General features: G+C 43.7%; 1 protein-coding gene across 1 annotated transcript in view; it reads left to right on the top strand.

Annotated features, from left to right (window-relative positions):
- The window catches only part of igf2r (insulin-like growth factor 2 receptor), a 60,344-nt gene extending 35,556 nt beyond the window's left edge, over positions 1 to 24,788 (top strand). Inside the window, exons 33-51 of the mRNA XM_061929475.2 lie at positions 13 to 144; positions 840 to 999; positions 1,109 to 1,217; positions 1,705 to 1,786; positions 1,866 to 1,999; positions 2,070 to 2,216; positions 10,112 to 10,270; positions 14,640 to 14,850; positions 14,934 to 15,086; positions 15,193 to 15,427; positions 15,499 to 15,635; positions 15,797 to 15,914; positions 16,896 to 17,042; positions 17,107 to 17,291; positions 22,086 to 22,272; positions 22,344 to 22,487; positions 22,568 to 22,637; positions 22,722 to 22,976; positions 23,063 to 24,788. Of these exons, the coding sequence (XP_061785459.1) occupies positions 13 to 144; positions 840 to 999; positions 1,109 to 1,217; positions 1,705 to 1,786; positions 1,866 to 1,999; positions 2,070 to 2,216; positions 10,112 to 10,270; positions 14,640 to 14,850; positions 14,934 to 15,086; positions 15,193 to 15,427; positions 15,499 to 15,635; positions 15,797 to 15,914; positions 16,896 to 17,042; positions 17,107 to 17,291; positions 22,086 to 22,272; positions 22,344 to 22,487; positions 22,568 to 22,637; positions 22,722 to 22,976; positions 23,063 to 23,212 (2,915 nt within the window). The 3' untranslated portion in view covers positions 23,213 to 24,788. The remainder of the gene's footprint in view (positions 1 to 12; positions 145 to 839; positions 1,000 to 1,108; positions 1,218 to 1,704; positions 1,787 to 1,865; positions 2,000 to 2,069; positions 2,217 to 10,111; positions 10,271 to 14,639; positions 14,851 to 14,933; positions 15,087 to 15,192; positions 15,428 to 15,498; positions 15,636 to 15,796; positions 15,915 to 16,895; positions 17,043 to 17,106; positions 17,292 to 22,085; positions 22,273 to 22,343; positions 22,488 to 22,567; positions 22,638 to 22,721; positions 22,977 to 23,062) is intronic.
- The last annotated feature ends 177 nt before the right edge of the window (positions 24,789 to 24,965 follow it).

Genomic DNA, 24,965 nt, shown 5'->3' with positions numbered 1-24,965 from the left:
TTGCCCCTGCAGGTCATTTGTTTGACCTTAACAGTCTGACTCGGGATGGAGGCTACACTGTATATGACCACGATGAGCACAGGAGGATGTTCCGCATGAACATTTGTGGAGATGTGGCCAATGCAGGATGTAGTCCCGGAACAGGTATGTCTGACTCCCGAAGTTTAAATTACCATGTTTTGAAAGAAAACATTCCTTAAATGAACTTATTTGGGTTTTTACATGATGACTCCACATTCATGTTAAATAGGCCTCAATTTGATATTTAATGTTGATCCCGTTTATAAAACTTACATATTTATCTATAGGGGCTTTAAAAGTTCTCTGCCCTGTTAAACTTGTCGCCAATTTGCATTTGTTTAAATCATCCATGCGTGCAATTAGATGAGACTTAAACTCAGTAGGACTAATGTAATCATTCTATAGCCAAACCTGTGACACGTGACAATCATTTCCATCTAGGTACTTTTACATCTTTGGCAAGTGTCCAAACATGAATGTGGAACTAAAATGTGGTAGTGAGAAAAAAAGAGTAGAACTTCCAAGAGCTTTTTCTCTGCACTGTACTCCTCGTCCTGAATAAATAAGCATAACAGACATTTTTTAAGGTTTAATGAAACATGTCAGACTTTCGTAGTTACTGATTAGTGCTGCTCAGATGACCAAATAGACAATGCATGTCAAAGTATGCTGATAAAGTACTAAAATATTTTAAATGACTCCTGTTTCAGCAGTGCCACACCACTGTTTTTTTTACTTCACACATGTGCGAGTTACCCACGATGCCTTGTTCACTATGCCCACCGTGCATTCACTAAAGTGTATTGTATTTGTTGCAGGTGTGTGCATTAAAGATGACACTAGCGTTTTGAGCGGCGGCCAGTCCAGCAGGAAGCTCTCGTACAAGGACCAAGTTGTGGAGCTGATGTATGAAGGAGGAAGTACGTGTCCCGCAGACCCCGCCCGCAAACACAACACTGTCATCCACTTCATCTGCAAGTATGGAAACATTCTCTTATACGCTTGAACTATTGCTGGTAGCCACTCGGCATAAACATCTAGTTGGTGCTAGCATGCTTACGTTTAAGATGCCTGATGTGTTTTCCAGGCCACCCAGCATGAGCTCAGCCCCTTCAGAACTCGTCATCATTGACTCCAATGCTGACACCTGCACACACTTATTTGCTTTCCACACACACCTGGTGTGCGAACAACCTGTGAGTATGTCTGTGTGCGTAAACCGATCCTTGCTGTCAAGATGCCCAAAATATTTCACTTCAATTTGGATTATTAGTGTTGGTATGATATCTTTATTTGTTATTTGTTGTGTCTTTAATGTTATTTGTTTGGGCAGCGTGGCTCAGATAGTAGAGCAGCCGGCCCGAAACTTGAGGGTTCCTGGTTCGAATTCAGCTTCCGCCATTCCAGTCATGTCTGTTGTGTCCTTGGGCAGCACACCTCACCCACCTTGGTCCCTGTGCCACTGACACTGGCATAAATGTAGCTTAAAAATAGATAATGGATTTCTTAATGTAAAGCGCTTGAGTCAATAGAGGAAAAAGTGCTATATAAATATAATTCACCTACCTAACACTTTCACATGGGACAATGCACATTAATCAACATATAACATGTAAATGTTCCACATTGTAGCGAAATTGTTGGTGGCTGATTATTTTCTGACCTTCATTGTCTTCCTCCCAGGTAACATGTTCGGTCCAGAACGGCTCTGCCATTATTGACCTAACACCTCTAATCCATGTCAATGGGTACTACACTGCCACAGGTCAGAGAAGACTGTCAGCCACCTTGATGTCGTCCATATTTACTGTAACCGCACATCTTTTTGTCTCTGCTATGTTTAGATGATGAGGTGGACCAAAATGATGATTCTCCAGACTTTTACATCAACGTATGTCAACCTCTTAACCCCATCCCAGGGGTCATCTGCCCTCCCGGTGCCGCTGTCTGTATGGACCCAGACAAAGGGCCCCCAATTGTGAGTCAAAAATTTAGAGACGTTTGTCAGGATTCTAAACTTTGCTGGAATTGCTGTTTTGAAATAAAAGGACATTGGGCGGACTACGAGTGGCCCTCAGATCAGCACAACAGGCGGCGTGTCCATCAACTACTTCAGCTCCACCAAGTGTGCATCGGACCCAGCAGAGAACTACACCTCCACCATTATTTTCACCTGCCAGAGGGGAGTGGAGCTGGTCAGTGCACTATTTTCTGTACTAAAAAAGCAAAGATTATTCGGGACATTTTGGAATTTGTAAGTTTGCAAGCAATCTAAAACCAACTAATGTAGATAAGGCAAGGCAAGGCAAGTTTATTTATAGAGCACAAATCGTGCACAAGGCAATTAAAAGTGATTTGCGGAAAATTAAAAAAAGGCAAACATAAAAATGTAAAATCATAATTCAAATTAAAATCAGAAAACACAATCATCATAAAAACGATCATTTTTTAAATTAATCTGTAGATAAAATACTTTCAGTTGTCATATGCACAATTAAATAAAAATGTCTTCAGGCTGGATTTGAACATTGCCAACGTTGAGGCTAGTCTCACAACTTCAGGTAGACTATTCCAAACTTTAGGGGCATAAAACTGAACTGCAGTTTCACCATGTTTGGTCCTGACTTTAGGCACCAGCAGGATACCACTCCCTGCCGTTCTCAGAGCTCGAGATGGTTCATATGGCTCGAACATGTCAGATGTACTTTTGCACAAGGAGAGCAGTTTTTAAGTCTATTCTCTGAGGAACAGGAAGCCGATGGAGTGACCTAAGCACTGAAATAATATGGTCATATTTCCTGGTTCTAGTCAGGACTCAAGCATCAATATTTTGGATGTACTGCAGCTGCTTTATAGCTTGTTTAGAGAGCCAAATGAGAAGGCCATTACAGTAGTCCTACTTGCTGGAGACAAAAGCATGGATTAGTCTTCGTCTGATTTAGACATTATTCCTTTGATTTTGGTAATGTTTTTCGTGGTAAAAAGCTGCTGTTATTGACCTAATGTGGCTGCTAAAATTCAAGTCTGAGTCCATTATTACCCCTAGAATTCTAACCTGATTATTAGGTTTCAGGGAGAGGGTTTTAAGGTCAGTAATAATAGTTTATCATTGCTTCTGTGGGCCAAAGACAATGATTTTGGTTTTGTCTGAGTTTAGCTGAAGTAAATTGTTATGCATCCACACACTGATCTGTTCGATGCAGTGACAAAGTGAATCAACAGGCCGACGTTCACCTGCCGTTAGTGACACGTAAAGCTGAGTGTCATATGCATAGTTATAGTAGGACACATTGAAGCTGCGTATTAGCTGACTTAGTGGCAGCACTAACAAGTTGAACAATAGGAATCCCTAAATCGGGCCCTGAGTAACCCCACGGGTCATAGCCATTTGGTCAGAGACATCCATCCATCCATCCATTTTCTACCGCTTGTCTCTTTCGAGGTCGTGGGGGGTGCTGGAGCCTATGGTCAGAGACAACAGTTGCCAATTTTAACAAAGAATGTCCTGTGATTGAGATGTGATTTGAACCAGTTAAGAGCAGGATAGAAGTCTTCTATGGAAATGCAAGAACCGAGACTCAGATTTCCCTCGCCCGGACGCGGGTCACCGGGGCCCCCCTCCGGAGCCAGGCCCGGAGTTGGGGCACGATGGCGAGCGCCTGGTGGCCGGGCCTGTCCCCATGGGGCCCGGCCGGGCACAGCCCGAAGAGGCAACGTGGGTCTCCCCTCCAATGGGCTCACCACCCATAGCAGGGGCCATAGAGGTCGGGTGCAATGTGAGCTGGGCGGTAGCCGAAGGCAGGGCACTTGGCGGTCCGATCCTCGGCTACAGAAGCTAGCTCTTGGGACGTGGAACGTCACCTCGCTGGGGGGGAAGGAGCCTGAGCTAGTGCGCGAGGTAGAGAAGTTCCGGTTGGATATAGTCGGACTCACCTCGACGCACAGCAAGGGCTCTGGAACCAGTTCTCTCGAGAGGGGCTGGACTCTCTTCCACTCTGGCGTTGCCAGCAGTGAGAGGCGACGGGCTGGGGTGGCAATTCTTGTTGCCCCCCGGCTCAGAGCCTGCATGTTGGAGTTCAACCCGGTGGACGAGAGGGTAGCTTCCCTACGCCTTCGGGTGGGGGGATGGGTCCTGACTGTTGTTTGCGCTTACGCGCCAAACAGCAGCTCAGAGTACCCACCCTTTTTGGATTCACTCGAGGGAGTACTTGAGAGTGCTCCCCCGGGTGATTCCCTCGTTCTACTGGGGGACTTCAACGCTCATATTGGCAACGACAGTGAAACCTGGAAAGGCGTGATTGGGAAGAATGGCCGCCCGGATCTGAACCCAAGTGGTGTTTTGTTATTGGACTTTTGTGCCCGTCACGGATTGTCCATAACGAACACCATGTTCAAGCATAAGGGTGTCCATATGTGCACTTGGCACCAGGACACCCTAGGCCGCAGTTCTATGATCGACTTTGTAGTTGTGTCATCGGATTTGCGGCCTCATGTTTTGGACACTCGGGCGGAGCTTTTCTACCGATCACCACCTGGTGGTGAGTTGGCTGCGATGGTGGGGGAGGATGCCGGACAGACCTGGCAGGCCCAAACGCATTGTGAGGGTTTGCTGGGAACGTCTGGCAGAGTCTCCTGTCAGAGAGAGTTTCAATTCCCACCTCCGGAAGAACTTTGAACATGTCACGAGGGAGGTGCTGGACATTGAGTCCGAGTGGACCATGTTCCGCACCTCTATTGTCGAGGCGGCTGATTGGAGCTGTGGCCGCAAGGTAGTTGGTGCCTGTCGTGGCGGTAATCCTAGAACCCGTTGGTGGACACCGGCGGTGAGGGATGCCGTCAAGCTGAAGAAGGAGTCCTATCGGGTTCTTTTGGCTCATGGGACTCCTGAGGCAGCGGACAGGTACCGACAGGCCAAGCGGTGTGCGGCTTCAGCGGTCGCGGAGGCAAAAACTCGGACATGGGAGGAGTTCGGGGAAGCCATGGAAAACGACTTCCGGACGGCTTCGAAGCGATTCTGGACCACCATCCGCCGCCTCAGGAAGGGGAAGCAGTGCACTACCAACACCGTGTATGGTGCGGATGGTGTTCTGCTGACCTCGACTGCGGAAGTTGTGGATCGGTGGAGGGAATACTTCGAAGACCTCCTCAATCCCACCAACACGTCTTCCTATGAGGAAGCAGTGCCTGGGGAATCTGTGGTGGGCTCTCCTATTTCTGGGGCTGAGGTTGCTGAGGTAGTTAAAAAGCTCCTCGGTGGATGAGATCCGCCCGGAGTTCCTTAAGGCTCTGGATGCTGTAGGGCTGTCTTGGTTGACAAGACTCTGCAGCATAGCGTGGACATCGGGGGCAGTACCTCTGGATTGGCAGACCGGGGTGGTGGTTCCTCTCTTTAAAAAGGGGAACCGGAGGGTGTGTTCTAACTATCGTGGGATCACACTCCTCAGCCTTCCCGGTAAGGTCTATTCAGGTGTACTGGAGAGGAAGCTACGCCGGATAGTCGAACCTCGGATTCAGGAGGAACAGTGTGGTTTTCGTCCTGGTCGTGGAACTGTGGACCAGCTCTATACTCTCGGCAGGGTCCTTGAGGGTGCATGGGAGTTTGCCCAACCAGTCTACATGTGCTTTGTGGACTTGGAGAAGGCATTCGACCGTGTCCCTCTGGAAGTCCTGTGGGGAGTGCTCAGAGAGTATGGGGTTTCGGACTGTCTGATTGTGGCGGTCCGCTCCCTGTATGATCAGTGTCAGAGCTTGGTTCGCATTGCCGGCAGTAAGTCGGACACGTTTCCGGTGAGGGTTGGACTCCGCCAAGGCTGCCCTTTGTCACCGATTCTGTTCATAACTTTTATGGACAGAATTTCTAGGCGCAGTCAAGGCGTTGAGGGGATCCGGTTTGGTGGCTGCAGGATTAGGTCTCTGCTTTTTGCAGATGATTTGGTCCTGATGGCTTCATCTGGCCAGGATCTTCAGCTCTCACTGGATCGGTTCGCAGCTGAGTGTGAAGCGACTGGGATGAGAATCAGCACCTCCAAGTCCGAGTCCATGGTTCTCGCCCGGAAAAGGGTGGAGTGCCATCTCCGGGTTGGGGAGGAGATCTTGCCCCAAGTGGAGGAGTTCAAGTACCTCGGAGTCTTGTTCACGAGTGAGGGAAGAGTGGATCGTGAGATCGACAGGCGGATCGGTGCGGCGTCTTCAGTAATGCGGACGCTGTATCGATCCGTTGTGGTGAAGAAGGAGCTGAGCCGGAAGGCAAAGCTCTCAATTTACCGGTCGATCTACGTTCCCATCCTCACCTATGGTCATGAGCTTTGGGTTATGACCGAAAGGACAAGATCACGGGTACAAGCGGCCGAAATGAGTTTCCTCCGCCGGGTGGCGGGGCTCTCCCTTAGAGATAGGGTGAGAAGCTCTGTCATCCGGGGGGAGCTTAAAGTAAAGCCGCTGCTCCTCCACATCGAGAGGAGCCAGATGAGGTGGTTCGGGCATCTGGTCAGGATGCCACCCGAGCGCCTCCCTAAGGAGGTGTTTAGGGCATGTCCGACCGGTAGGAGGCCACGAGGAAGACCCAGGACACGTTGGGAAGACTATGTCTCCCGGCTGGCCTGGGAACGCCTCGGGATCCCCCGGGAGGAGCTGGACGAAGTGGCTGGGGAGAGGGAAGTCTGGGCTTCCCTGCTTAGGCTGCTGCCCCCGCGACCCGACCTCGGATAAGCGGAAGAAGATGGATGGATGGATGGAAGAGCAGGATATATTCCCACCCAGTTTTCTAATCTCTGTATTAAGATGGTATGTTCAACTGTGTCAAAGGCAGCGCTCAGATCCAGCAGAACCAAGACTGAGACTTTTCCTATGTCCGTGTTCAGGCAGATATAATTTGTCATCTTGATCAGCGCTGTTTCAGTGTTGTGGTGGGGCCTAAAGCTGCATTGAAAAGTATCAAACACATTGTTAAACAGGAGAAAGTCACTTAGCTGTTGGGATACAACTTTTTCTAAGACTTTGCCAAAAAATGGCAGGTTTTATATGGGCCGGTATTTATTCAGTACGGTGGCATCAAGACTACTCTTCTTTAAGAGTGGCTTAATGACAGCAGTTTTTAAGGACTGCAGTGAGATGTTAACAAGATTAGGGAATTGTGGTAACAAACTGCTCAGCACAGACTTTCGAAATCTAGTGGGTAAAAGGCAGCATGTTGATGGCCTCAGACTGTGGATCATTTCTTCAACTGTTTTGTCAGTGACAGGAGTGAAATGTGACAGCTCTAGTTGACTAGCTGGATGCACAGTAGCTATTTATTTTCCAGGACTAATTGAATGTTTAATGCTTTGAACTTTGTCATGAAAAAATATTGCAAACTCATTGCGCTTTCATGTAGAAAATAATTTATTTTGGGAAGTGAAATTGAAGGGTTCGTTATTAATGTCAAGACGTGGACTTTGGCGTGGATCCTCCCCTCTAAATTGTCCAACAAATATTTCTTTATCCCCCACCTGAGGTTTTGTGGGCAGAAAAAAAGAAACATTTTGTGATGGGGGCGGGGCTTGAGTCTTGGGGGGCTGGGGCATAAAAACTAGGACGTGGCTTGGTTTGACAAGATCTAATGTTCAGGAACATGTTTTGAATATGCTTTATCATGGTCATGGGAATATAGTCTTTTGCTGGAGGCGGGTGATCAAAAGAAAAATAGTTCGGAGAAAAAAAATCTTGAGCTGTGATGTCATCCGCTGACGGTTGCGTGATGTTGTCCTGGAGCCGCGGGGCTGGCAGCAGCCTGCTTCCGCCCGGAGGAGGAGGAGCTTGCGGGAGTGACGTGTCCTGTCCGCATGCGGACGTCTTTCCTCGTCCTTGGCGACGTTTCCGGGATGGGAGCGACGCGCCAATCGGCACCAGCTTGCCTCCGGGCCCCCACATCATCCTCCTGCGCTCCCTGGGGGAAAAGCGTAGAGTTTCCGCCTCCATAGCGCGCAGGACTTCCCACGCTCCCTCATCCAACTTGTCCAAATGTCTTGCGGGAGAACTTTCTTGCTGGCGACATCTGTCAAGACGAGGACTTTGGCGTGGATTGTTTTCCCGAGGTGCAAAGGATTTGGACAAGACACGGCGTGAAGGTGAATACATATTTAATTTTAACACTCAAAAAAGGAATAAACAAAAGGCGTGCACAAGGGCGGAAGTACAAAACTTGGCTATAAAAACAAAAACTCGCACAAAGGCAGAACTATGGACAAAAAAACAAAAGACACTAACTGTGGCATTAATCAACAAAACTTACTTGCGATGACGTGAACAGGGCAGCATGGACTATGAACATGAAACAGAGTGTCAGGAGTGTGTCAAGAGTGATGTCGCCAGGCTGACTGCCTGGCAACTACAGGCTTAAATAGTGATGACATGATTAGTGAAAACAGGTGCGTGACTCAAAATGTGAAAACGTGAGACAGGTGCGTGACATGACGATGTGAACCAGGTGAAACTAATGGTTACTATGGTGACAAAGGGAGTGAAGACAAGAACTAAAGTGTCCAAAAACCAAGCAAAACATAACTAAACAAAACATGATCACAGACATGATAATTAATCTGTTTACTGTAGCAAACAGGAGTCAGGACCCGAAAGTTGTTATTACAGTTTGTGATGTTTCAGAAAAATATGTTTCCCTTATTTTACGCAAAGTCTGGTTGAACACATTCAGCATTTTTTTGTAAATCTCATAATGAGTTTGGAGCTTTGATTTGCGCCTTTTCCGTTCAGCACTGCGACATTCCCCTTTCTGTGCCCAAACTGAGTCTTAATTTCTCCATGACGCCTTTGGACAACTTTTAACCATTGTAACCTTGACGGGAGCAATGGTGTCCAAAACATTTACAACACCTAATGTATATGAGTTCAAGAGATCATCAACATTAGCATACAGGGTGTTTTCAAACCTGATAATTTCCACAAACTGTGTCTGTATGCTGTCATTTATGAGTATTCCCCTAACAACTGCAGACCCAACTGCTGGTTTGGGTCTAACAGACAAGTCGAAGAAAAAACAGAAATGATCTGATAAAGCAGCATCGATAACATTCACGTTTGAAATAGCAAGACCCTTAATATGATCAGATCAAGAGTGTGGCCTCTGGTGTGGGTTGGCTCTGTTACATGTGAGTTAGACCAAACATTTCAAGGACACCACTGAGTTCTTTAGCAGGCCTGTCATTGGCTACATTCAAAATGCACATTTAAGTCTCCTGTTATGATCAAACCGTCAAAAGCAGTTTAATTCCATAAGATCATCAATAAATGAATTTGAATTATGTGGTGGTTTGTAGATTGTGATATAAAGAATGGATGATCGTTTTATCTCCATTTTTAATGACACATACTCAAATGATGAAAAAAAACCTAATTACATTTTGATAGTAAGGATGTTTTCCCTGAATATGGCACAAACAGCCCCACCCTCTGGTTTTGTCGTGTCTCAAACACTTTGTTAAAGTGAAGTGGGATAGTTTCAATAAGAACTCCATTTGCTGTGTTTTTGTGGAGCCATGTCTCATTAAAAAACATCAAATCAAGATTTTAAAAGGAAATACAATTATTAATTGAAATTATTTATTACTCAAAGATCTGACATTGAGTACTGCGTGTTTGATATTAGCTAGAGTTGCCCTAGACATTGTGTTCTTCAAAAGAATGTGGATTACATTTCTCTTACCAGATAATCTGTATCTTAACCAATGTATGTGCTTTGTTAGTCGTTATTGTTTTAGAAGCGAGCACTTTCTTATTGGCCCTCTGATCTTTATCAGCACAGATGCCCTTAGTAATATGCGAACATTCGTATTTGAAGAAAATATTATCTGCATGTTAACTTTGTGTTCTAGGTGACATTGCATATTATTATTAATATTGCCATAATATAAGATTAGTGGTATTACTACAACTTTTTTTCATTACATTGTCTTTTTGGTCAGTTTTTTCTATTTTTGCTCCTTTTTTTTGTTTTGTCGTTAAAAAAAAACCCTGCTCTACTGCAACTCTAGCTACTCTTTTAATTTCCTAATCCAGCGCATACATGGCCTCTATCTCATTCTTCCTCTGTCTTTAGGGCTCCCCTCGCATGCTCAGGTTGCAGGGTTGCGTGTACATTTTTGAATGGGCGACGCCTGTCGTCTGCTCTGATGCCACCCACTCCAGCGGATGCCAGCTCACCGACTCTCAGCTGCAGTTCACCTTTGACCTGTCACAACTCACAGGTCAAGTGCAGGTAAGCACAAAATTCTTTACAGCCTTAAGTTTTTGACTTCCCCCTTCTTGTCTGTTTTTATTTTCACTCTGGCATTTTATTTGGCTTTTTAAATAGGGATGTCCTAATGCAACTTCCGATACAATACTAATATTGGACCCTTAAGCATTGGTCCATACCATTATTACTCTGATATGATGTCAGCACTAACGATACATACTTTAATGATTATGTAGTTAGAAAAGGATTGATAAACTGAAATTACTTAAAAGAGAACAACTGTAATGAAAAACAATAGCCTATTTATTATTTTTAACTGTCTGGAATAGACTTATGTTTTCTTTAAAGGGGAACTGCACCTGTTTTTGCTTATCTTTCACAATCCTTACGTAAGACAAGAACACACGTCTTTCTTTTTTTTTAATGCATTCTAATTTGTAAAACACGGCCAGTACGACGTGGCTAAAAATGAAGCTTATCGGATAACACTTTTGCACCCATAAAGCCTTCTAAAAAAAAAAATATCCAAGAACGGCCAACAATTCTCCATTTACATGCCGTGACCTGAATATTAACCAAGTATTAATAATATTGTTATTACAAGTGCTGAGGAACTACTTTTAGCGGCACCATGATCAGAGAGTACCGTAACTAGCTTATGCAGCTATTGACATACTGAGCCGGTGAGCTGCGGATCGCCTCTGAGTTGGTAAAAGTTAATTCTAGATTATATATCATGCCTGTATAGTAGAAGGTTATGGCCAAAGACGGAGAAGTTGGTCAGCTTTGACATTCAATTTAGACCCCGGGATCAATAGAAATATACAAAAAGACGCTAGTTTACGCCCACCTTTTTTTTTTTTTTTTTCTAAATGAGTGAGGGTTATGATTAATTCTTCATCAAACGGATATAAACATCCAATCAGTCTGCATCCCAGTGAGAACAGACGTTGTACAGAAAGGGATTGTTATGTTTGTAGTTTAAAGTTAAAGTTAAAGTTAAAGTACCAATGATTGTCACACACACACTAGGTGTGGCGAGATTATTCTCTGCATTTGACCCATCACCCTTGATCACCCCCTGGGAGGTAAGGGGAGCAGTGGGCAGCAGCGGTGGCCGCGCCCAGGAATCATTTTGGTGATTTAACCCCCAATTCCAACCCTTGATGCTGAGTGCCAAGCAGGGAGGTAATGGGTCCCATTTTTATAGTCTTTGGTATGACTCGGCCGGGGTTTGAACTCACAACCTACCGATCTCAGGGCGGACACTATATTTCTTGTTTAGCACTGAGCAATAGTTCTACTTCCTGGATCTGCTTATCGCTCAACTTCTAAAACTTATGTTCATTCTCCTTATATTCAGGCTCAAAAAAATAATGTTCTGGATCATCATTTGTCCCAAAGTAGTCGTTGCCTCACATGAAGTCTGCCATGATTAGTAGTAGTTGTTGTTTTTGTTGAAGAAAATAGCAAACACTGTGATGCGTCTGTGATATTAATGCGCCAGCGTATGCTTAAAATGAGCAAAAGACGTAAATATTACATGTTATTATGAATGTGCTTGTTGCTACATTACATATATACTTAGGTGGTGTATATAAAACATTGACAGAGTTTTTCCGATGTTTTTTAGAGTGCTTTATAGGCGGAATAGAGCGAATCCCATTACCTTCATTTAGGGTTGTACGCTATACCGGTACTAATAAAGTACCGCGATACTAATTGATTGTAGTCGGTACTATACTGCCTTTGGAAAGTACCGGTACCGTTCTTTCATCTGCGACGGTGACGAGACAGCCGAGGTGCATGATGTTGAGTGTGTCAAAACGCACACACAAAGTGCATACAAGCAATAACATCTTGGAGAGGAAGAATGTAAAAAAACCCGACAATTCTACTGGTTAATAAAGAGGGTGCGTGATGCGCAATATGGAGGTATTTGGGCTTCAAAAACAATGATAAAGGTGACGCTTTAAACAAGGAAATGCCGCGCTTCAAGTATTGCATTAAAACACGCCTCGCCAAATGTGGAGATTAGTATTACCTAACACCTTTGCTTCAACTTAGGTAAACATTTAAATAATAAGCATTCAGATCTGCACAAGGAGTTTAAATAGTGACAGGTAATAATGCTGCTGATTTGTAACAATATGCTTTATTATTAGTTTTGCAGGACACAACCAGACCTGTTCATTCTTCTACTGCGTAGTGCAGCGCTACCTCTCTCTCTTTACTCGCCCACTCACTCACTGAAGTCACTCAGCCAACACGTTGCCATTCTCTTAAACACACATACACTTCTCTCATAAATTAACCAGCTCCTCTGTTGTGCACATGTATATATGTAGATGCACGCACACAGCTGCTTGGATTGATGCCAATAATTAGCGCAGTTAAGACCCATCTAACGCCAACTAATGCAAGTAAAATGACTGAATTTTGTAACAAATTGCTACAATTTGTGTTTTATCTTTAGCAAATGTGTGTTTTACCTGTTACATGGCTTATCTGTGTACATTTATCCATAGTTTTGTTTTTAGTACTTACTAACAATTGTATTTTTCTTAAAGCACAGACCAGGAGTGGCAACCATAAATCATGAAGCATTTAATATAATGTCAATAAAGCTTTTTATTATATTCTAACCTAATCCTTTATTTTGGCAGACTATATGTAATATGGAAAATTGTAAATTGTTCTTTGAGTGCAACAAGGAAAGCCCAATGTGTTTAATACCCTTTAATTTATATTTTTACCTTCTAAAATTGTTCTTTGAGTACAATAGGAAACCTATGTTTATTGTGTTGTAAGATTTTCTGTTAAAATAAAGCCAATATTGACATTTTTTGTAGTTTCCTTTATTTAGAAAAGTATCAATATACATTTTGGTACCGGTACCAAATTATTGGTATCGGGACAACCCTACCTCCATTGTTAGCTGATTCTTGCGAGCATTTATTTACAATTTAGAATGCGTACAAAAGAGAAAAACATATGTGTTCATGTCTCACATAAGTATTGTGGATGATGAATGAATGAATGAAAAAGTGCAGTACCCTTTTAAGTTGAAGTGGAGTGGTAATTATTTTTCTTGTGACACAAAGTGGACACAATAATGTAATACAATAAGGTAATCCTATGACACATCATGCGAACACGTTTGTTATTGGATACTTTCTCATAAACTTCTGCTTTGGAGACTTTGTATGTGTAAGTAGTATGCAACTATAATTGTTTAATACTTGTTTATATTGACAAAAGTATTGTTTTTGACTGCAATATTGTTCAATTAAGGACAGTTACTATATACTATACTGTATGTCTAGCTTGTGTGCTATTGCACGCTTAACTGTGGGGTACCTGCTAGCTCCTAGTAGACTATATCCTACCATGGCCCCTTTTTGTAAATTATTTCACTAAAGTAGCTGCTAGCTCCTAGTAGCCTATATATAGCCTACCATGTTCACCTTTTGTAAATTATTTCACAAAAATACTCGAAAAAAACCTACAACCTTGTGTGCTTATTTGAGGACATTTAGATGTTAACTGGCTGTGCAGCTACTGAAAATGTGACCAAATCTGCTGGGTCAAAAGTATACATACAGTAATGTTAATATTTGGTTACATGTCCCTTGGCAAGCATGGTGGTGGTAGTATTATGCTCTGGGCCTGTTTTGCTGCAAATGGAACTCGTGCTTTACAGAGAGTAAATGGGACAATGAAAAAGGAGGATTACCTCCAAATTCTTCAGGACAACCTAAAATCATCAGCCCGGAGGTTGGGTCTTGGGCGCAGTTGGGTGTTCCAACAGGACAATGACCCCAAATGCACGTCAAAAGTGGTAAAGGAATGGTTAAATCAGGCTAGAATTAAGGTTTTAGAATGGCCTTCCCAAAGTCCTGACTTAAACGTGTGGACAATGCTGAAGAAACAAGTCCATGTCAGAAAACCAACAGATTTAGCTGAACTGCACCAATTTTGTCAAGAGGAGTGGTCAAAAATTCAACCAGAATCTTGCCAGAATTTTGTGGATGGCTATCAAAAGCGCCTTATTGCAGTGAAACTTGCCAAGGGACATGTAACCAAATATTCACATTGCTGTATGTATACTTTTGACCCAGCAGATTTGGTCACATTGTCAGTAGACCCATAATAAATGTATAAAAGAACCAAACTTCAAGAATGTTTTTTTTGTGCTCCAATCACTATCACAAAAAAATTTGAGTTGTAGAAATTATTGGAAACTCAAGACAGCCACGACATTATGTTCTTTACAAGTGTATGTAAACTTTTGACCACGACTGTAGGACCGATATCAATATCGGATCGAGACACCCATACTTTAAAGATCTTTTATCTTATCTTTTTTTAACTGATGGTATTCTGACAGGTCCCACTAGGCTCTAACAGCTACTTAATCAACGTGTGCAGCTCAGTGGCAGAGCCCGCTTGCAAAGGAAGCTCTGTTTGCCGAGTGTCAGGCTCCAGCTCCGACAAATCAGCATCATCATTCGGCATCAGCAAGGCTATGACAATGGATTTTAGGCATGAGCAGCAAGCTGTTCTAATGCAATATGGTGGTGGCGATCCATGCCCTCCCGGTACGTCTTGTCAACTAAAGTGGCATCGTAACATGCTGCACTGTGCACTTTGCCACAAGGATGCTAATCATCATTTGCTTTAGTAACACAAGAGGGTGAGGCGTGCGTGTTCCCCTTCACATCCATGAAACGGTTGTACACTGAATGTACCACAGACGACAGGACCGATGGCAAAAAGTGGTGCGCAACTACCGCCAACTATGATGAGGACAAGAAATGGGGTTTCTGCCAGCCAGGTGATATTTTGGCTGGAAATAACCGGAAATTTATTTTTCTCTGAGAAATATGTAAACAAGGACAGCGTTCATGTTATTAATGTATACTTTTTTCCTTCTCCTGCAGCATCTGCCAAGCGTCAGTCATCCATATTGTTCAGATGCGACCCGTCCGCAGGCCACGGCTCCCCACAGCTGCTCTCAGAAACTGCAGGCTGTTCAGCCACTTTTCAGTGGAAAACCAGTGCTGTGTGCCCCCCCAGGAAGATGGAGTGCAAGCTAGTAAATCAGCATCAGACCTTTGACTTGCGAGCCCTGTCCTCCCTCACCGAGCCGTGGAAATTCAGCCGTCGAGGCGACGCGTAAGTCTGTCTGTCTTGGTGGCAATAAGACATCCTCTTGGGACTGTCTCACCATCTCCATGCTTACACAGATATTACATCAACCTGTGTCAGGGGATTCACGGGGGACTGACAGATTGTCCCGAGGATGCCACAGTGTGTCGTCGCACCGCAGCAGGAAGGACTCAGATGCTGGGTCGCGTCCACACTCAGACGATGAGCTACATTGGTGGGCAACAATACATCAATAATGCCTTTGAAGTAACCTCTTTTTGCTACAATATGTTTCCGCCACAGTCATGTTTAACAACACCGTTGGCATCGCTTTTGTTACATAATGATCTCTATGTTTGTATAACATATAAACATGTAAACTTCCTTCTCATATAGACGGAAAGATTTACATCAGCTATTCAGCCGGTGATGACGTGTGTGGTAACGGCGTGGCAGCAAAGACAGAGATCCAGCTGACATGCGGCTCCACAGTGGGACACCCTGCTATTGTGAGGTACACGCCTCACAAGTACTCTCCCATGACCGGAACTAACTTCAACTTCTCGCAGTGATGTTTCAAGAGAAATACTTCTAAGATTCATTTACTTTCAAGTTCAGCATTCTCTAACTTGCAGTTAATGACAGAAGAGTGTTTGTCTGTATAGTTAAACTTTGCCTCGTTATGGCGCCATTATAAAGCATTACAAAACACTTCACGTCTCTTCATAAACTGTGATATATCACATGATTTAAAAAAAAATATATTTATTGTTTATTTTCTTCATGCTGTGCACGTGAGCCTTTTTCACACTGCAGGTCAATTCTGATTTTTTTGTCCATATGCGACCTGTATCAGATTTTTTCATGTCAATGTGAACAGTGCTATTCCAAATTTCTCCAATCTAACCTTAGCCTCTTTTGTAGGTGGATGTAAATCAAATATGTATCCAATGCGACTGCAGTCTGAACGTGCCGATCACGCTCATCCGACCAACACGTCATCAAATAGCAATAAGTAATATAATTCTTTGCCAAAAATAGACGGTTGCAAAATAGTTGACAAATTAGCAAAAACACGTCAATGTTCCACCACTCTTGTCTCCAACTGCTCGCCCACACGCTCTTCTGAGCCGACGTTGAAGCAAATGTCCCACGTACTGCGAGAGCCAAAATGTTTGTCTTCTTCCTTCCTAATCTTCTACACGCAATAATTTGGTTCAGGAAATGTTGACTTTGATTGCACAAAATCCTAGAAATTGCCACAAATGTGCTAGGACTGGGACCTACAAGAATTGGAGCCATGTTTACCTCTTTAAACACTGCAGCACGTGTGACTTCATAATCTCATGTCTGCATGCGGGTCAGCTTGCGTTCACATTAGCCATGACCTTTTTTATTTAAATGTGACCAACGACATAAAAAGATCAGATTTGACAAAAAAATCTGAATTGGACATCCTAAACTGCAGTGTGAGCATAGCCATGTTTGTGTACAGCGTCAACAAGGCGTCCTGCCTCTTTGTGATTGGCTGGGAGACTCGCTGGGCGTGTGCAATCAAGCAGCGTGAGGTGGAATTGGTGAACGGTACCATACAGAATCCTGATACCGGCACCATCCTCAGCCTGGGAGAGCTTTACTTCAGGTAGTACACATGTTTGTGCACCAAACTTCTGTACCTTATCTTCACTGCAAATGTGTGTCCTCAGCCCTCACCAGGCCTCTGGAGATATCCGGTCCAATGGTGACCGCTACATCTACCACATCCAGTTGTCTGGACTGACCAACAGCTCCCTACCGAGCTGTGTTGGCGCCAACATCTGCCAGGTCAAACTAAACGGAACCTACAGGCGCAGAATTGGCTACTCCAGCAAAGCCAAATATTACATTAAAGGTATTTAAAATTCCTGCTTCCTGCTTGAACAAGTGGTTCAGACTTTCCTGCATAGATTATACAATTTGTCACACTCTGCTTCCTGAAAGTTAATCCATCATCCTTTCATTCATCAGCTTAGTGAATAGGAGTTTATTATTATTTATTTTGGAGATAATTAGAGAGTGAAAAAAAAAAGAGTCTCACATTTTAAAATCAATTCATGGAGTTAAAGTTGTAATGTTTGATGAGCCTGCCCACAGAAAATCATCTACATGACATGCGAGTACACACGTCACTGTGTTTTCATCATCCAGCCAATAAAATACTGCTGGGTCTACCTGTGACACTTTACCACCTGTGCTCAGCATGATTTCCTTCACCTTGTTGTACCAATAGAGAGATGCATCAGCAAGGCCATACACACACTTCTTCAGTTTCCAAAGAACCCCCATAAGTGAAGTGAAGTGAACTATATTTATATAGCGCTTTTCTCTAGTGACTCAAAGCGCTTTACATAGTGAAACCCAATATCTAAGTTACATTTAAACCAGTGTGGGTGGCACTGAGAGCAGGTGGGTAAAGTGTCTTGCCCAAGGACTCAACGGCAGTGACTAGGATGGCGGAAGCGGGGATCGAACCTGGAACCCTCAAGTTGCTGGCACGGCCGCTCTACCAACCGAGCTATACCGCCCATACAGTCAGTTTCTGGGGGAGGATTGACATAAATGTCTCTTGACAACTCCATACCCTGTAAAAAGGCAGACTTGATGTCCATAGAATGGACTTTCCAATGATTTTGACAAATTACACTGAGCAATAGCCTTAGAGATTCAGAAGCACATGTTGGTGAATCTTTTTGTAGATTTTTTAAATTAAGTTCTTCAAAACCCCTTGCTACAAGTCTGGCCTTGGGTACAATAGCTGTGTCACTTTCTTTGAGACTACATACCCACCTAGTGGAGATACACTTTTGGCCTGTATTTTCAGTCTCTTCAAAAACAATATTGTTTTTCCAGCTTTCTATCTCTGCCTGTTTGGCTGCATCAAATGATATGTCTTTTGTTATGAGTACATCAGCCTCCCTGACAGCTGACTCAGTGTTAAGATGTTGTACACATGACCTGTCAACAGCCTCTTTTAGTCCAGTACTGCCATCAGGCTCAATATGCTGCACATTATACCAGTTTTTATAGGTTCCCGTGGCTTTACCTGCTCTACTGAGTACTTTAGCCTTACATGTTACACTTGTATCTCTTTTCATGAAAGTTACAATCTGTCCTGTTTTTAGCTTCACATTAGAAGCAGGGACAGGATTATCACAGGCACTGTGATTCATTTGAAGTGCATTTGTTTGAATGACACCTTCACTCATGTTTCCCTCTCCATCACTGTCATGTTCATTTTCACCGACTGTGTTTTGTTCATTATCTGAGCTACATGATGCTCTGTGTAAAACATCTGTGTCACTATCATTGGTTATGTTCTCTTCACGTTTTTCACATCCTGTTTCAGTGTGAACATTACTTTGTGTAATTTTCCTGTCATTAATCTGTGTGTGCACCTGATTAAGTCGTGAGTGATGAACTCTAACTAGAATACCTCCATGTTTTACAAACACGATTCCATCTTGACCAATCACCACTCCTGGTCCCTTCCACTCTGCACTATCTCCTCGTTTATAGTAAACCTTTTCTCCTGTCTCATATTTTTCATCCGTGTCTCTAAGCTGTTTTCTTAATGCCCTTCTTATTCTCTCTGAACATTCAACTTCAGTGAAAGCCTTCCTTGAGGCATACAAAGCTGATATGTGTTCTCCTACTCTTGTTCTCACTGTAGTGCCCTCTAGTGCAGGCAGCTTATTTACCAATACATTGGGAAGGTTAGGATTTTGACCAAATACCAGTTGATGTGGACTATAACCATGTACACTGTGCATGCAGTTCTTAGCCATTAAGGCCCAGCCCAAGGCAGTGCACCAGTCACAATCCTTTTGCCGTTTAACTTTCTGGATGATGTTTGTGAGCGTCTGATTATGACAATCCAACAGTCCATTGCTCCATGGATTGTATCCTGCGGTTGTCTGAATCTCGATAGTGAAGTTTTCTGCCATGTCCCTGAACTCTTCATTGTTAAATTCTCCTCCGTTGTCGCTGAAGAGCCTTTTGGGAGGACCATGGACACTTATCCATGTGTGGATGAAAGAGTTGACAATCACAGAAGATTACTTGGTTTTCACAATATTTCCCACGCTGAAACGTGTGAAATGGTCCATTATGTGTAAATACCAAATTCCTGACTCCAGCTCGTGCAGGTCCACCGCCACCGTTTCATTATATTCCCACAGCTGGCTTTGGCTTTGTCTTGCTATATCTTTGGCACGTGTCACATTCATCCACTATTTGTTGCAAAATAGTTAGACAGTCCCTGTTTTTGTTCTCTGAACTTTGAATTAGCTTATGCAGGCGATCTGCTGATGCATGGCCAAATTGTTTGTGAAGTTTGAGAAGGACCTTGTTCTTCTCGATTGTGGACATATTTTCTGTTACGATCAGGACTTCATCTTCAGCAAATAAATCTTGAATTTGACATTCCATGTCATCATTGTCTCTTATGTCAACACAGTAGTGTCCGGAGCTGGTAAACTGAAGAGGTATCTGCTGCTCAAACATCACTGCCCTGTCGTTTTCCATGTCTAATGTAGTTCCTGCCTTTTTTAATGATGTTTTACTCAGCAGGAGTGGAATATCGACTTTGACAACTTCTGTCTCAATGTTACACTTTGTCCATCCTATTTTAGCAGGTAGACACGTTTTTCTGGTGGAATGAATCACATTTCCATCTCCAAAAGGAAACTGTCTGTTGCTAGACCTTTCTGTACTTCTGAGCTTATTTACCTGCTTTTCATTGAGATTATCTACATAACTTTCAAGCCACTTTTCTCCACACACTGTGCGAGTGCAGGCGGTGTCTATGATTGCTGAGCCTGCAGCTTCAGTCATAAAAATCTCAGCTTTAGACTGGGGATCATTTGTTAACAGCGTGATATTAACTTTATCCAAATTATCATTTTCAGTCAATTTTACTTGTTTGTGCTTCTTGTGCGGGCAGTCCTTCGCCCAGTGGCATGTGCTTTGACACACGGCACAACGTGATCGTTTAGCGTACTTATCCAGTGTGTTTGTACCCGGTAATGGCGTCACCGATCTTTGTTGTCCACGTTGAAACGGTGCATTCCGTCTTCCTCTCCATTGTGGCTGTTCTGTGAGGAAAGCTGCGTCCTGGTTCAGTTGTATCTCGCTTGACGAGCCCGTTGTTTTACCTCCAAATATCCGTTTGAGAGCTGACTTCATTTACGAGAAGCTTAGCTCCGTGTTAGCCGTCAGTGCTAGCTGCCTGTCTTTCTCGTCGAGGCAGGCTGTGTCAAAAAGTTTAAAGGCTAACACCGCATCAGGGAGTGTCATATTGTACCTTTTCATCCGGTTGTAGCGCTGTTCAAAGTCAATAATATAGTCCATCATTGAAACAGAACTATTTTTGGTGATGCGGTCAAAGTACGTGTACGCTTCGTATGCGCGATCCTTTTCCTCTTTCAGGAAAACGTCATCCAGTTTTGCAAATAATGCCGTCATACCGTTGTCATTGTCCAACTCCTCCGCAGATATCTCCATTGCGATTTCTCTGGCTCTTCCTTCAAGTCACAAAGCCACAGCCAGTGCTTGCTTTTTCTTATCGAGTTCTGTAACCCGCGTCCAAATGCTAACTTCATTTTTCCAGCACTCGTATGGCTTGGACTCGTCAAACCTCGGTGGTATTTTATAGTTTGCAGCCATCCTCAACCATCCTCTGCTACCAATGTTAAATGAGGGTGAATAAACACGACGTCTATTCCGGTTCACAACTTTTAATCAACTCCCGCACAGAGGTAAAACCAGAAACACTCGATCCCTTCTTGCCGCCCACAAACACTGCGCATGCGTTAACCCAGTATATGGAGAAACATGTTAACAAAAGTTACATAAAAAGTTACATAAAGATGTAAACTAGCTCAGAATGCTTAAATCAGGGATATTTAACTGAATTGTTTTGGGGGCCACATTTGCAGAAAGCTAATGACAGAGGAGCCGGACTTCTCCCTTCATTATCAGTCCTTTTTTGTATATTGTACAGAACCAGCATCCTCTACAGAAGGCATTAGATTTTAGTCTATTTATTTTGTCAAAGTTACTGGAGTGCTCTGCTCTTTTAATGGACCTTCTGTAAAAATGTGAGTGTCTCACAAGTTTTTTGAACTGAACTTGAGGGCCACCAGTTTAAAAGCCAAAACGATGAAAAATAAAGGACCTAAAATGTAACATTGAGGAACTAAAGAAGTGACAAATAACTGCATATGAAGTAAGCAAGCTACAGCAATACCTTAGTTACATTAATCACATAAAAAAAAAACCTACCAAAAGACTTAAAGGGATGCCTTAAGAAACCCATTAGTTATGTAAATCACAAGTTTGGGCCCCAATGTTTTATGTTTGCTAGCAAGGTTAAAATGTCAATGTAAGGTTCTGCAAATGTATTTACAGTGGTCCAAGTTCCTCTAGGAACAGGAACACGCTCGTAATTTAGGAATTTGCCTGAAAAATGTTTGTCTCCCAAGTTTTGAACTGAACTCAGGGTCCAGTATGGTATTTTCTCCAGACTGCATTTGGCCCCTAGATGAATAGCCCTGGCTTAAATGTTAGCATTCAACTGTAGCTTAGCATGTTTGTGTTGGGGTTTTCTGCTGTCAATCAAACATACCGTCTGCATCGTTGACACCAGGAGGAAACCTGGACGTGATGGTGCCTTCTGAGTCAACGTGCGGGCGGGAGACGACCAAAATGGTGTATTCTACCATCATGTTCCAGTGTAACCCTTCAGCGGGAATGGGTATCCCAGAGTTCATGCTGGAGACGGATGGATGCCAGTATCTGTTTGTGTGGCACACTAATGCCGTGTGCGGCCTGACGTAAGTGCACTTCTGGAACATACAGAGCACCTACACTTAAGACAGCATTTTCAACTTTGATTGTGTTGCAGGACTGTGGACGCAGGTTCGGATGATTACGACATTGTTCCAGCTCTTGCCAGGAGGAGCCAGGTGGCGGGCGTGCTGATGAGCCTCCTCCTGGCGGGGCTGATTGTATGTCTGCTGGCATTCCTGCTGCGTAAGAGGGAGAGAAGGTGAGGCTGCTGATAAAGTGATGAAGTGTGTGCTGTTGTTTGTCTTCTTTTAATTGCCTACCGGTCTTTTATGTCTCCAGAGAGATGGTAATTCAGAAAGTTGCTGGATGCTGCAGGAGAGGAAACCAAGTCTCATATAAATATTCTAAGGTACTGTATTCCATCCTTGTGAGTGATCGACATGAATCCAAGTTGGGTATGTTAAGGTGTGAAAAAAGGTGTTTTGCTCCTCAGGTCAACATGGATGAAGATGCAGGGGAGGATGAGATGGAGTGGCTGATGGAGGAACTCGAGGCCCCACCTACGTCCTCTCACCGGGGACGGAGTAACCATAGCAACGGTCACATCAAGACCAAACCGGTGAACACGGACGGCCTGCGCTCCTTTTCGCTGGATGAGCAAGAAGACGACAGCGAGGACGAGGTCTTGAGCGTCCCGGGCGTGCGAGTGGTCAAGTCATCGTCCGCCCATCGCAGCGTCTTCCTGAAGGTGAGCGTTGTTGTCCAGCATGCTAGCCCAGCATGCGTTGTCTCAAAGTTTGAAGAAAACTCACCTGTTGGTCTTTTCCTGGCCAGGAGGAGAGCGATGAGGACCTGGTGGGCCTTCTGGACGAGCCCAACAAGAAGAGGAAGAGCAGCAAAGCCCAGTCATCTTTTCGTAGCAACACGGTAGCCAAGGGGAGGCGGGAGGACGACGACAGTGACGAAGACCTCCTGAGGGTGTGACGGGTCCTCCTCTGCCCACCATCAGGACTACTCTTTCTCAGTGAATGTCGCCATAGCAACACCCTCAGCAAACTGACTCTTTTCCGTCTCATTTTGGGATTCATTTTGACCGACTGCACCCTGCTCAGACTCTACCGTGTAGATCGCCATTTTGGCACCTTATTTATTGACGGCTGATTTATTTAAAGTGCTTCTTGGCTCTCGTGATTCTCCGCAATGATCCATGCTGCATCACTGACGCCGCCATCCCATCGCAGCCGTCTCGAAAAGACCTCAGAGGCCCAATGAGAATCCGCCGGACAACCCAAACACCCAAGTGTTTCTCAACATGTCGAATACTTTTTTGAAATTTAATTGATTGTAGCTGTGCCATTTTCTTTAGCACTTTATATCAAGCTAATATACACGTCTCTTTGCAGAGTTGTTATCAAGCAGCCTCTTAGGTCTTTTAAGATGTCTTGTTCGGCGAGGCGGCTCAGTGGTGAAACGAGTCATGACGGCTATCAAACAAGAATCTCCAAGCTGAGTGGGAGGTAGGCGATGCAGGTCAGTGAAGAGGTCAGCTTCTAAAGGGAATGAAGACGCCTGTTGGTCTTTTTGTGATGTTTACGTCTTTTCTGCCCCGAAAAGCCAGCGTGAGGCCTTTTCATGAATAGATTGTTGTCTCGTTGTGGACTTTGTACATAGCTTATCACTTCACACGCATGAGTTTTTATGATTATTTAAGTGTGTGAGCGGACTCCGCCAAAGGATGTCGAATGAGGCAGGTTGAGTCTTTTTTTAGAGTGAAGGCGGTGGTTATTTAGCCCCGCCCATTTCTCACTGAAGCCATATTCTGCCCCTGGAGTCGTCGTCGTTGGGACTGCGCTGTCACACATTTTAGCTCAGAAGGTTTTTTTGTTTTGTTTTCCCAAAATAATCATTTCTCAACCAAATGCATGCCAAGGGCAGCAAGTCCCAGCTGGTCGAACACAGAATCATTGATTAGTGAGTGATTGGTTAATTGTCTTACTTAAGTAATTTTTTAAAGTCATTTCAAACACTATTTGTTTAAGATTAAGTATTTTCTGATGTGCTAAAACAAGACATTTGAGAGCAGAATATGGAGAATTTAAGTGTTATTTCAAACCTTTGCATTGGATCTTAGTATTTGATGTAGCAGACACAAGAAGCATATTTCTGTGTTCAAGCTCACAGGATCAGGGAGGTTTCTATCACTCATTATTTCATTCTTCATCTCCTCTGTCTTCTTAATCGTGTTGTCATTCAGCATGCGGAGCATCGTGAAAGTTAACACTCTCCACTCGCTTGGTAGAAGACGGGTTCGTGTCTTTGGTACTGGATTTTCAAAAGTTCTCGTTGCCTCAAATGTCTTAGTGCGGGCTCACGTGCACGGTACGATTGTTGTGGCGTCAAAGAACAGGAAGTTGTCGTGGAGAAAAGCACAAGAAGATAAGGATTGTGTACGATGTTGATCATCATTCTGCTTTTGTTGTCTGTTTTATTTTTTGCTATTTAAAAGAATCTGAATGTAAGAGATTGTTGCTTTATTTGAATAAATACCAGATAAATGACACCTATCATTATTACTTAATGATCCAAACTTTGGTGGATTATTTGTGTTGTGCAAGGTGGCTGCAGGCTAGATTTCATTAATAATGCAAGACTTCCAGGTTGGTCCTGAGAACCTTCATATTGGTGGACTTCAGATGAACACTCTGTGCATGTGTCTGTGCTCTGTGTTTATGTTAAT

This window comes from Nerophis lumbriciformis, linkage group LG34 (genome assembly GCF_033978685.3).
Source record: "Nerophis lumbriciformis linkage group LG34, RoL_Nlum_v2.1, whole genome shotgun sequence".
Taxonomy (NCBI): domain Eukaryota; kingdom Metazoa; phylum Chordata; class Actinopteri; order Syngnathiformes; family Syngnathidae; genus Nerophis; species Nerophis lumbriciformis.
Note: the sequence above shows the minus strand (reverse complement) of the source record. Positions and strands in the feature narration are given on the sequence as shown.